General features: G+C 41.6%; 1 protein-coding gene across 1 annotated transcript in view; it reads left to right on the plus strand.

Annotated features, from left to right (window-relative positions):
• The window catches only part of lrp1bb (low density lipoprotein receptor-related protein 1Bb), a 393,420-nt gene that overhangs the window by 244,400 nt on the left and 135,723 nt on the right, over positions 1-13,297 (plus strand). The window contains exons 33-35 of the mRNA XM_070446279.1: positions 9,477-9,617; positions 9,823-9,948; positions 11,383-11,514. Of these exons, the coding sequence (XP_070302380.1) occupies positions 9,477-9,617; positions 9,823-9,948; positions 11,383-11,514 (399 nt within the window). The remainder of the gene's footprint in view (positions 1-9,476; positions 9,618-9,822; positions 9,949-11,382; positions 11,515-13,297) is intronic.

Genomic DNA, 13,297 nt, shown 5'->3' on the forward strand with positions numbered 1-13,297 from the left:
ATCAAATGCCCAAGGTAACTATACACTAATCCATCAACCGTGAAGCCACTGCCTGTTCACCCCCACTATCATCCAGAAGGCGAGGTCAGTTACAGTTGCATCAAAGCAGGGACCGGGAGACTAAAAAACAGCTTCTATCTCAAGGCCATCACACGACTGTTAAGCAGCCTTCACTAACATGTGTGGCTGCTGCCAACATTACTCGACTCAACACTTAGCCTACCTTAATAATGGAAAAATGGGATGTAATCAATTATACACTAGCCACTTTATATAATGCTTACATACCCTACATTAACTTCATCTACTATAGTATATACTGTACGCTATACCATCTACTGCATCTTGCCATCTTGATGTAATTAAAGTATCACTAGCCACTTTAAACAATGCCACGCTTTATATAATGTTTTTTAACCCTACATTATCATCATCTCATATGTAATACTGTACTCTATGCCATCTTGATGTAATGCCCACTTTATATAATGTATTCATACCCTACATTACTCATCTCATATTGTTATAATGTACTCTATACCACATCTACTGCATCTTGCCATCTTGAATGTAATGTATCACTAGCCACTTTAAACATGCCACTTTATTTAATGTTTTCATACCCTACATTACTCATCTCATATGTAAGTGGGCGAAACAAGTATTTGATACACTGCCGATTTTGCAGGTTTCTTACTTACAAAGCATGTAGAGGTCTGTAATTTTTATCATAGGTACACTTCAACTGTGAGAGACAGAATCTAAAACAAATATCCAGAAATCACATTCTATGATTTTTAAGTAATTAATTTGCATTTTTATTGCATAAATAAGTATTTGATACATCAGAAAGCAGAACTTAATATTTGGTAACGAAACCTTTGTTTGCAATTACAGAGATCATACATTTCCTGTAGTTCTTGACCAGGTTTGCACACACTGCTAGCACAGGGATTTTGGCCCACTCCTCCATAAGACCTTCTCCAGATCCTTCAGGTTTGGGGGCTGTCGCTGGGCAATACGGACTTTCAGCTCCCTCCAAAGATTTTCTATTGGGTTCAGGTCTGGAGACTGGCTAGGCCACTCCAGGACCTTGAGATGCTTCTTACGGAGCCACTCCTTAGTTGCCCTGGCTGTGTGTTTCGGGTCGTTGTCATGCTGGAAGACCCCAGCACCGACCCATCTTCAATGCTCTTACTGAGGGAAGGAGGTTGTTGGCCAAGATCTCGCGATACATGGCCCATCCATCCTCCCCTCAATACGGGTGAGTCGCCCTGTTCCCCTTTGCAGAAAAAGCGTCCCCAAAGAATGATGTGTTTCCACCTCCATGTCTTACGGTTGGATGGTGTTCTTGTGGTGTTTACTCATCCTTCTTCTTCCTCCAAACACGGCGAGTGGAGTTTAGACCAAAAAGCTATATTTTTGTCTCATCAGCACATGACCTTCTCCATTTCCTCCTCTGATCATCCAGAGGGTCATTGGCAAACTTCAGAAGGGCCTGGACATGCGCTGCTGCTTGAGCAGGGGACCTTGCGTGTGTGCTGCAGGATTTTAATCCATGACGGCGTAGTGTTGTTACTATGGTTTTTCTTTGAGACTGTGGTGCCCAGCTTCAGGTCATTAGACAGGTCCTCCGTGTAGTTCTGGTTTGATCCCTCAACCTTCCTCATGAATCATGAGCCCCACGAGGTGAGATCTTGCATGGAGCCCCAGACAAGGGCGATTGACCGTCATCTTAAAACTTCTTCCATTTTCTAATAATTGCGCCAACAGTTGTTGCCTTCTCCACAAGCTGCTTGCCTATTGTCCTGTAGTCCATCCTAGCCTTGTGCAGGTCTACACATATTTAATCCCTGATGTCCTTACCAGCTCTCTGGCCTTGGCCATTGTGGAGAGTGTTTGAGTCTGTTTTGATTGCGTGTGTTGACAGGTGTCTCTTTATACAGGTAAACAGTGTTCAAACAGGGTGCAGTTAATACAGTAATGAGTGGAGAACAGGGGGCTTCTTAAAGAAAAACGAACAGGTCTGTTGAGAGCCGGTTCTTACTGGTTGGTAGGTGCATCAATATCTATGTCATGCGCAATAAATGCCAATTAATTACTTAAAATCATACAATGTGATTTGCTGGATTTTTGTTTTTAGCATCCGCTACTCTCCACAGTTGAGCTGTTAAACTATTGATAGAATATATTCAGACCCTTGCTATCATGCTTTTACAGATAGGACAACCGTGCAAGAATCGGCCGACTGAGATCAAACTTGTCTCCCCCTTTGGTATCTATATTACTGTGTACTTTTCATACCATCTCTACTGGCATCTTGCCAATGCCGTTCATGCTCACTCATTCAAATATTATGTATGTTACATTCTTCGTATTCATTCCTTTATACACTTGATGCTGTATTAAGGTAAGTTTGTTGTTGGATGTTCAGGTTATTATTACTTCTGACTTTAATAATGGAAAAATGGATGTAATCAATTTATCACTAGCCACTTTATATAATGCTTACATACCCTACATTACTCATCTCATATGTATATACTGTACGCTATACCATCTACTGCATCTTGCCATCTTGATGTAATTAAATGTATCACTAGCCACTTTAAACAATGCCACTTTATATAATGTTTTCTAACCCTACATTACTCATCTCATATGTATATACTGTACTCTATGCCATCTTGATGTAATGCCACTTTATATAATGTATTCATACCCTACATTACTCATCTCATATGTATATAATGTACTCTATACCATCTACTGCATCTTGCCATCTTGATGTAATGTATCACTAGCCACTTTAAACAATGCCACTTTATATAATGTTTTCATACCCTACATTACTCATCTCATATGTATATACTGTACTCTATACCATCTACTGCATCTTGCCAATGCCGTTCGGGCATCACTCATTCAAATATTTGTATGTACATATTCGTATTCATTCCTTTACACTTGTGTGTATAAGGTAGTTGTTGTGAAATTGTTAGGTTATATTACTTGTTAGATATTACTGCATGGWCGGAACTAGAAGCACAAGAATTTCGCTACACTCGCATTAACATCTGCTAACCATGTGTTTGTGACAAATAAATTTGATTTGAAGTTTCTTCTTGTACAGTTGCAAAAACCGTCAAGCACTATGATGAAACTGGCTCTCATGAGTACCGCCACAGGAATGGAAGACCCAGAGTTACCTCTGCTGCAGAGGATAAGTTCATTCGAGTTACCAGCCTCAGATATTGCAGCCCAAATAAATGCTTCACAGAGTTCAAGTAACAGACCCATCTCAGCATCAACTGTTCAGAGGAGACTGCTTGAATCAGGCCTTCATGGTTGAATTGCAGCAAAGAAACCACTACTAAAGGACACCAATAAGAAGAAGTGACTTGCTTGGGCCAAGAAACATGAGCAATGGACATTAGACCGGTGGAAATTTGTCCTTTGGTCTGATGAGTCCAAATTTGATATATTTGGTTCCAACCGCCGTGTCTTTGTGAGACACGGTGTAGGTGAACGGATGATCTCCGCATGTGTATTTCCCACCGTAAAGCATGGAGGAGGTGGTGTTATGGTGTGGGGGTGCTTTGCTGGTGACACTGTCTGTGATTTATTTTAAATTCAAGGCACATTTAACCAGCATGGCTACCACAGCATTCTGCAGCGATACGCCAGTCCCATTAAGCCCAAACCAGATGGGATATAATTTTTTTTCCAACAGGACAATGACCCAAAACACAGGCTGTGTAAGGGCTATTTGACCAAGAAGGAGAGTGATGGAATGCTGCATTAGATGATCTGGCCTCCACAATCCCTTGACCTCAACCAAATTGAGATGGTTTGGGATAAGTCTAACCACAGAGTGAAGGAATAGCAGCCAACAAGTGCTCAGTATGTGTTGGAATTCCTTCAGGACTGTTTGAAAAGCATTCCAGGTGAAGCTGGTTGAGAGAATGCCAAGAGTGTGCATAGCTGTCATCAAGTCAAAGGGTGGCTATTTGAAGAATCACAAATAGAAAATATATTTGATATGTTTAACACTTTTTTGGTTACTACGTGATTCCATAAGTGTTATTTCATAGTTTTGATATCTTCAATATTTTTATACAATGTAGAAAATGAAGAAAAACCCATGAATGAGTAGTTGTTCTAAAACTTTTGACCGGTAGTGTATGTGAAAACTGSTTTCCATTTTCTCTGCTCCATTAGCGAATCAAAGTTATTGAACGCTGATTAAACAACACTTCCTTCCTGTAGCGGCAGCCTTTGGTCTGCCTTGGGTTAATCAATGAAATGCTGTATTTCTAGTGGTTAGGCTTGTTCTCAACCGTCAGCCTGTGTCAATTAAGAGAGATTGAGATCTAACAGGCAGCCGGCCTGGATCTATTGCCCCCCCCCCACAGTAGGGGACTGTGAGTGTGTGTGTTGGTGTGCGCGTGCATGTGTATTACCATCAATGCCAGGTTTGCCCAAGAGTGCCCTGCATACTGATGGTTTATCTATAGTTTAGTTTAGCCCACTGCTGGCTTGTTATCACTCTCATGTGAAATGGACACTAACTGCTATTTGATTCCTGCTGCTGCATGACAAACGCCATTATGAGAATGTACAGTTGAAGTATTAAAACAGAATGTTGAGACTCGAAACTCAAAGTTTCAGAATGAGCAGCAAAATAATTATAGTTGTAGATGTAACTATCAGATGATTTGATGAGCTTAGTCACAACAAATGGCAATTCCCCCAAAATGTTAACAATTGCATATTTTTTGCACAATCACTGATGCATCCTGATGATTGCCAAGGACAGTTGTGAATGGAGTTAATGAAAGCAGTGTGTGTGACACCAGGTTGATCCATTCTCCTGGTGCTGTGTGTTATTGTTTTTTGCTGTGCTAAACGGATATCTGAGGGCCTGTGTTAGGTGAGGTTAGGTTAGGTGTTTAGACGGTGTGGGTGATCCATCTATCAGCCTCCACTTGCCTGGAATCAAACCCAGTGGTTGAGGTTTAAATTAAATATGATGAGCAACAACCAAGCAATCACCACTACCCACTGGCCCCAGTAGCAACAAATTAATGCAGAAAGCACAGCTAATCTGGACTAGGTGATCCGGAGGGTCAACTGTTTGGGAAGCAGCATGTAGGCTGTCAGTCTCACTCAAAGCAATTTGGCTGATTCCAGAAAATGAGATKTACTTTCCTTTTAACATTGACTTTCATCCCAAAGCTATTTCATTGAACTGTAGTGGGTTCCTTCCATCTCTCCTTTACAACAACTGAGACTTAGGCTACATTTTGAAAGTGATTGTAAATAAGTAACATCGTACTTCATTATAGTATGTGGTTAGATATGATGAAGGGTAAAGACAAAATTTACATCTGATAAAAAGAAAGACACATTTWTTTATTCTCCCTCAATTTGAAGGCCAAACTGCTTTATGGGCCTCTTAGACACTGCTAGGGTTCGATCATAATCATCTAGCAGTTTCCTTGCTGACAAAGGTTATGATGGTTAGGATATTTCATTTGCAGAACCGAGCAATAAACACAAACAATAACATCAATAGCTTTAAAGTAGACAATAAATTGTCACAGCTCTGCAATTTAATATAAATATACACAATAATAAGAAATAATTGTGAATAAAAGAAACATACAGTACCAGTCAAAATATTAGAACACCTACTCATTCAAGGGTTTTTCTCTACTTTTACTATTTTCTCCATTGTAGAATACTAGTGAAGACATCAAAACTATGAAATAACACATATGCAGTCATATAGTAACCAAAAAAGTGTCTAAGAGGCCCATAAAGCAAAAAAWATATATTCTTCAAAGTAGCCACCCTTTGCCTTGACAGCTTTGCATACTCTTGGCATTCTTTCAACCAGCTTCATTAGGTAGTCACCTGGAGTGCATTTCAATTAACAGGTGTGAAATTTCTTTCCTTAATGCGTTTGAGACAATCAGTTGTGTTGTGACAAGGTAAGGTAAGGTATACAGAAGTTAGCCCTATTTGGTAAAAGACCGAGTCTATAATGCCAAGAACAGCTCAATAAGCAAATAGAAACGACAGTCCACCATTACTTTAAGACATGAAGGTCAGTCAATGCAGAACATTTCAAGAACTTTGAAAGTTTCTTTAAGTGCAGTCGCAAAAACCATCATGTGCTATGATGATCCTGGCTCTCATGAGGACCGCCACAGGAATGGAAGACCCAGAGTTACCTCTGCTGCAGAGGATAAGTTCATCAGAGTAAACTGCACCTCAGATTGCAGCCCAAATAAATGCTTCACAGAGTTCCAGTAACAGACACAGGAGACTGYGTGAATCAGGCCTTCATGGTCAAATTACTGCATAGAAACCACTACTGAAGGACAACAATAAGAAGAAGACTTGCTTGGGCAAAGAAATACGAGCAATGGACATTAGATCGTTGGAAATATGTCCTTTAGTCTGAATAGTCCAAATTTGAGATWTCTGGTTCCAACCACCGTGTCTTTGTGAGATGTAGAGTAGGTGAACTGATGATCTCCGCATGTGTGGTTCCCCCCGTGAAGCATGGAGGAGGAGGTATGATTGTGTGGGGGTGCTTTGCTGGTGACACTGTCTGTGATTTATTTAGAATTCAAGGCACACTTAACCAGACTAGTACTGTATATCTTTGAAAGTAATTTTTCTGTTGAAGCACATCCACTGTCTGCGACTGAAAAATGGTAATACCTCGTCTGTGCATTATCACTGCCTCATTGAAATATCAACACTTCAATTCTCATACATGTGTTGCGAAAGATACTGAATCTTTGTTGATAATGGCACTTCTAATAAATATAAAAGTATAGTCCCTCTGCTAACTTCAGAACATATTTTGTTCATAGATCACTATTCAGATTGGGTGAACTGGCCAATTTTTATTCTGGGTACAACTCTGAGGCCTTCTCAGCAGTTCAGTGTTAGGTGAGCATGGTTGCACCTGTTCAGTGAGGTTCATTGCACTCCACTGGGTTTTTGAATGGAAAAGCCTTGTCACGTCTGAGGCAAGGCAATTGCTCTAGTCCAGTCTGAAGCCAATAGAGAGCGTCACTGGATTTAACCGGGGGGGGGGGCTGGTAGTTCCACTCCTGAATGGATGCATACACACCACAGGAGGCTGTTGAGGGAGAACGGCTCATAATAATGGCCGGAACGGAGCAAATGGAATGCATCACACACCTGCAAACCATGATCCGGATGACTGTGTGATCACGCTCTCCGCAGCCGATGTGAGTAAGACTTTAAACAGGTCAACATTCACAAGCTGCAGGGCCAGACAGATACCAGGACGTGTACTCTGAGCATGCGCTGACCGACTGGCCAAGATCTTCACTGACATTTTCAACCTCTCCCTGTCCGATTCTGTAATACCAACATGTTTTAAGCAGACACCATAGTGCCTGTGCCCAATAAACACTAAGGTAACCTGCCTAAATACTACCGATTCGTAACACTCACGTATGTAGCCAAAAATGCTTTGAAAGGCTTGTCATGGCTCACATCAACATCATTATCCCAGAAACCCTAGACCGACTCCAATTTGCATACCACACCAACAGATCTACAGATGATGCATTCTCAATTGCACTCCACACTGCCCTTTCACACCAGGACAAAAGGAACACCTATGTGAGAATGCTATTTCATTGAAACAGTCAGAGTTCAACACCATAGTACCCTCAAAGGCTCATCAATAAGTTAAGGACCCTGGGATTAAACACCTCCCTCTGCAACTGGATCCTGACTTCCTGACGGGCCCACCCCCAGGTGGTAAGGGTATGTAACAACACATCTGCCACTTAGTCTCTTACTCCCTGTTCACTCATGACTGCACGGCCAGGAACGACTCCAATACCATCATTAAGTTTGCTGATGACACAACAGTGGTAGGCCTGATCACCGACAAGATGAGCCTATAGGGAGGAGGTCAAAGACCTGACCGTGTGGTGCAAGGACAACAACCTCTCCTCAACGTGATCAAAACAAAGCAGATAATTTTGGACTACAGGAAAAAAAAGACCGAGCACGCCCCCATTCTCATCGACAGAGCTGTAGTAGTGCAAGCACACCAAGACAGTCATGAAGAGGACACGACAAACCTATTCCCCTCAATATTTGGCTATGGGTCCTCAGATCCTAAAAGGTTTTACATCTGCACCATCGAGAGCATCCTGACGGTGTGCATCACTGCCTGGTATGGAACTGCTCGCCTCCAACCGTAAGGCACTACAGAGGGTAGTGCGTACGCCCAGTACATCACTGGGGCCAAGCTTCCTGCCATCCAGACCTCTATACCAGGCGTGACAGAGAAGGCCCTAAAAATGTCAAGACTCCAGCCAGCCTTATCTAGGACTATTCTCTCTGCTACTGCACGGCACAACCGAGTGCCAAGTCTAGGTCCAAGAGCTTCTAAACAGCTTCTACCCCCAAGCCATAAGACTCCTGAACAGCTAATCAATGGCTACCCAGGCTATTGCATTCCCCCCCCCCTCCCCCTTATACGCTGCTGCTACTCTGTTATTATCTATGCATTGTCCCTTTAAACTCTACCCTACATGTACATATTACCTCAATTACCTCGACACCGGTACCCCCGCAAAATTGGACTCTGTACCGTACCCCCTGTATATAGCCCCGCTATTCTATGACTGCTGCTCTTTAATTATTTCTAATTTTTATTTCTTGCTTTTTTTAGGTATTTTCTAAAACTGCATGTTGGTTAAGGGCTTGTAAGTAAGCATTTCCACTGTAAGGTCCACTTCTGTTGTGATCAGCGCATGACAAATAAAACTTGATTTTGATGTATTTGGTCCATTCCACTGATTCCGCTCCAGTCATTACCAGGGCCCACCTCCTGTGACACACACACCACACACACACACACCACACACACACCCACACACACACACACACACACACACACACACACACACACACACACACACACACACACACACACACACACACAAAAACAACCTGCAAACATGGACACATCACTCTCCAAACTCATGATACAAGTCTCCTCTCCTTAACCACTGCTTCTGCTCAGAAGCACATAGTAATGAACAACACCAGGCAGGTACTCTACAGTCTACTACAGTGCAGTAGGTCCACTCAAACATGGAAATCAACAAACACGTTCCTGTGTGTAGTAGAGGCTCAGGATAGAGTATTTTGGGTCAACAACGCTACTGGTTTATTTTTCATTTGAGAATTTCACTACATGAAACGTTGCATCATTAGTAGCCTATTGCATTGTCAGAATTCATATATTCCAGTTTTCATGCACGCAATATATGTAGGTCTCCCTTGTGAAAGAGGTATGTTGATCTCAATGGGAGTTCTTGAATAAATACGGGTTAAATAACACAATAACAATTTCAGACAGATATGGTGATAATGGGGTTTCTAAGGACATTTCCTTGTTTCAGGTAACAAACTGTGGTGGGCCGATGATGATTCAGCCCATCTGGGGACGGTGAACAAGAGAGACGGACGAAATCCTGTGGTTCTGAGGAATAAGACTAGCGGAGTGGTTCACATGAAGGTCTACGACAGGGAGGGACAGAGAGGTAAGGAACACACACGTACACACACATTTATTTATGCACTTATCAATTCCATCTACTGACTTCCAGAAATGTGACACCATGATGTATTACAGTACCTATAGTGCTCTGAATAAAATCTGAAATATTATCTTTGTAAAGATGTCCATGAAGCTAACAATGGTGTCCTATATCCTTATTAATACACAAATCACTATGGCCTTTCCAGGAAGGAACCCGTGTCAGGTGAACAATGGAGGCTGCTCCCAGCTCTGCTTCCCCACGTCAGAGAACACCCGCAGCTGCTCCTGTACTGTGGGCTACAGCCTTCGCACCGACCGCATGTCCTGTGAGGGTAAGAYTGCAAGTCTGCTTTAACTAAATGTGCATCCCAAATAGCACCCTCATCCTAATATAGTGCAGTACATTTGACCGGAGCCCTATTGGTTCTATGGGCTGTTTAGGACACACAACCTAAGTGACCATGCAATAAATGCATTGAGCAGTTCAGACACCCTAGCATTAGAGTAACCACAAGGTCTGTGACATGAATTCACTGTTTCCAAATAAGTACTATAGAAACCTCTGTAATTATATGAAAACATACTCAATTTGACTGTGATAAATGTACTCTATGCATATTTATTTACAGTATGTTAATCTTGGAATCCAGAACCACATATTGTGTGCACACCAAACTTCTTATGGATAGGGGGCAGCAATTTCACGTTTGGATGAAAAGCGTGCCCAGAGTAAACTGCCTCCTACTCAGTCCCAGATGCTAATATATGCATATTATTTTTAATATTGGATAGAAAACACTCTGACGTTTCTAAAACTGTTTGAATCATGTATGTGACTATAACAGAACTAATTTGGCAGGCAAAACCCCGAGGACAAACCATTAAGATTAMATTTTTTTGAGGTCACTCTCTTTTCAATGATATTTCCTTGAGAATCCAGATTTCTAAGGGACCTTCCTTCAGTTCCTATCGCTTCCACTGGATGTCAAAAGTCTTTAGAAATTGGTTGAGGTTTTTCCTTTGAAAAATAAAGAAGTAGCCATGTTCAGAATGACACTCGAGTGAAGTGTACTGTTTGTTAGAGGCGCATGACCAGAAAGCATGCTACACATTGTTTTCCTCCGGCATTGAACACAGATCATCCCGTCTTCAATTTTATCGATTATTTACATAAAAAATACCTAAAGTTGTATTACAAAAGTAGTTTGAAATATTTGGACAAAGCTTACAGGTAACTTTTGTAGTCATGTTGAGCGAGTTGGAACCGGTGTTTTTCTGGATCAAACAAATTGATATTTTGGATATATATCGACGGAATTAATCGAACAAAAGGACCATTTGTGATGTTTATGGGACATATTGGAGTGCCAACAGAAGAAGCTCATCAAAGGTAAGGCATGAATTATATCTTTATTTCTGCGTTTTGTGTCGTGCCGGGAGGTTTGAAATATGATGGTCTGTGATTGTTTGCTGGGGTGCTATCCTCAGATAATAGCATTGTTTGCTTTCGCCGTAAAGCATTTTTGAAATCTGACACGTTGGCTGGATTCATAACAAGTGTAGCTTTAATTTGGTATATTGAATGTGTGATTTCATGAACGTTTAATTTTTATAGTAATTTATTTGAATTTGGCGCTCTGCATTTTCACTGGATGTTGGCCAGGTGGGACGCTACCGTCCCACATATCCCAGCATTTATGTTAGGTAATTCACAAGAGACTAACAGTATGTTACTGTAATGGAATAATTCCTCTCCTACTCTGTAGGCATTGAGTCATTTCTGATGTACTCCATCCATGAGGGGATCAGAGGGATTGCCTTGGACCCCAATGACAACATGGAGGCTCTGATGCCCATTACTGGGACCCTGTTTGCTGTGGGGGTGGACTTCCATGCAGGTAGGTACCACCAGGGCCCATATTCACAACGCGTCTCAGAGTAGGACTGATGATCTCAGATCATAATAAATAAGAGTGGGGACACGGTCATTAACTACATCTCCTCAGTCAACAGTTAAACCTACAGTTCATTGATTTTATGACCCCTTTATATTGTTCCTTGCATGACGTCTTCCGCATCATATGTAAAACTTACTCCAAATGGCAGTTTGTAATCAAGAGAAAAATGCAGAGAGAAAGGGAGAAATAGAGAGAGAGAGGGATAGAGAGACGCAAAAAAAATGAGAGAGAGAAAAACCTTTATTGTAGTATTCTCTCTAACCCTGTTGAATAATGGTTAGTGGTGCTGTTGAGGGCTGYACAGATGAAAGAGTAATAAGTCCATGTTAGTAGAGACTCATGAGAAACACCAACCGTTTCTCCACATGCCCCTGAACCAGGCCTGACACAAAGCAATTCCCCAGATATTGTATCAAATGAAGGTAACAAGGAAATGGTAATGGATTAACCCAATGGCTTGTGCTGGCATTTGTCATATAATGTGTTTTCTCTTGCATAATTCATGTTCTAAATATGGTGGATTTATTACACTGACAAGTGCTTGAACGTGCACTGTCAAATGAATGAACTAAGGGCTAGTTATGCTTCATATACTGTATATGTTGCCACAACGCTCCTTGATGACAACAACCATGTAGGCCTACTGAGAAAGAGAAACTTTCTCTAGCACATGCACGCACAGTAGCATTGTAAGTGTTGCATAAAACCTTTGTTTACAAAAATATCACATGATTTAGAGATAAGAGTGGAGGGGAAAGCTGTTACCTGCCCACATTTGATAGAATAGGATCCCACTTGTCACAAACTGGTTGAATCAACGTTGTTTCAATGCAATTTGTAAACGTATTGTGACGTGGAAAACAAATCAAATTGTATTTGTCACATGCGCCGAATACAACAGGTGTAGGTAGACCTTTTAGTGAAATGCTTACTTACAAGCCCTTAAGTAACAAAAGTAAAAAATAATTAAACAGCAGCAGTAAAATAACAATAGTGAGGCTATATACAGGGGGTACCGGTACAGAGTCAATGTGCAGCCGGTTAGTTGAGGTAATATATACGTGAAGGTAGAGTTAAAGTGACTATGCATAGATAATAAACAGAGAGTAGCAGCAGTGTAAAAGAGGGGTCTGTGTAGCCATTTGATTAGCTGTTGAGGAGTCTTATGGTTTGGGGGTAGAAGCTGTTAAGTAACCTTTTGGACATAGACTTGGCACTCCAGTACCGCTTTCTGTGCAGTCTATGACTCGGGTGGCTGGAACAGTCTATGACTAAGGTGGCTGGAGTCTTTGACAATTTTTCGGGCCTTCCTCTGACCGCCTGGTATAGAGGTCCGGATGGCAGGAAACTTGGCCCCAGTGATGTACTGGGCCATACGCACTACCCTCTATAGTGCCTTGCGGTCGGAGGCCGAGCAGTTTCCATACCAGGCAGTGATGCAACCAGTCAGGATGCTCTCGATGGTGCGGCTGTAGAACCTTTTTGAGGATCTGAGGACCCATAGCCAAATCTTTTCAGTCTCCTGTGGGTGAATAGGCTATGTCGTGCCCTCTTCACGACCGTCCTAGTATGTTTGGACYATGATAGGTTGTTGGTGATGTGGACACCAAATATATTTTATTTGGAAAAAGTATCGTAAACTTTTGTTTTGAGGGTGAAATTTCAACCAGAGGATAATGTCATCATGTTAACCACATTTCAACGTAGACAAACTTTGTTTAAA

Source organism: Salvelinus sp. IW2-2015, linkage group LG2 (genome assembly GCF_002910315.2).
Source record: "Salvelinus sp. IW2-2015 linkage group LG2, ASM291031v2, whole genome shotgun sequence".
In the NCBI taxonomy this organism is placed as follows: Eukaryota; Metazoa; Chordata; class Actinopteri; order Salmoniformes; family Salmonidae; genus Salvelinus; species Salvelinus sp. IW2-2015.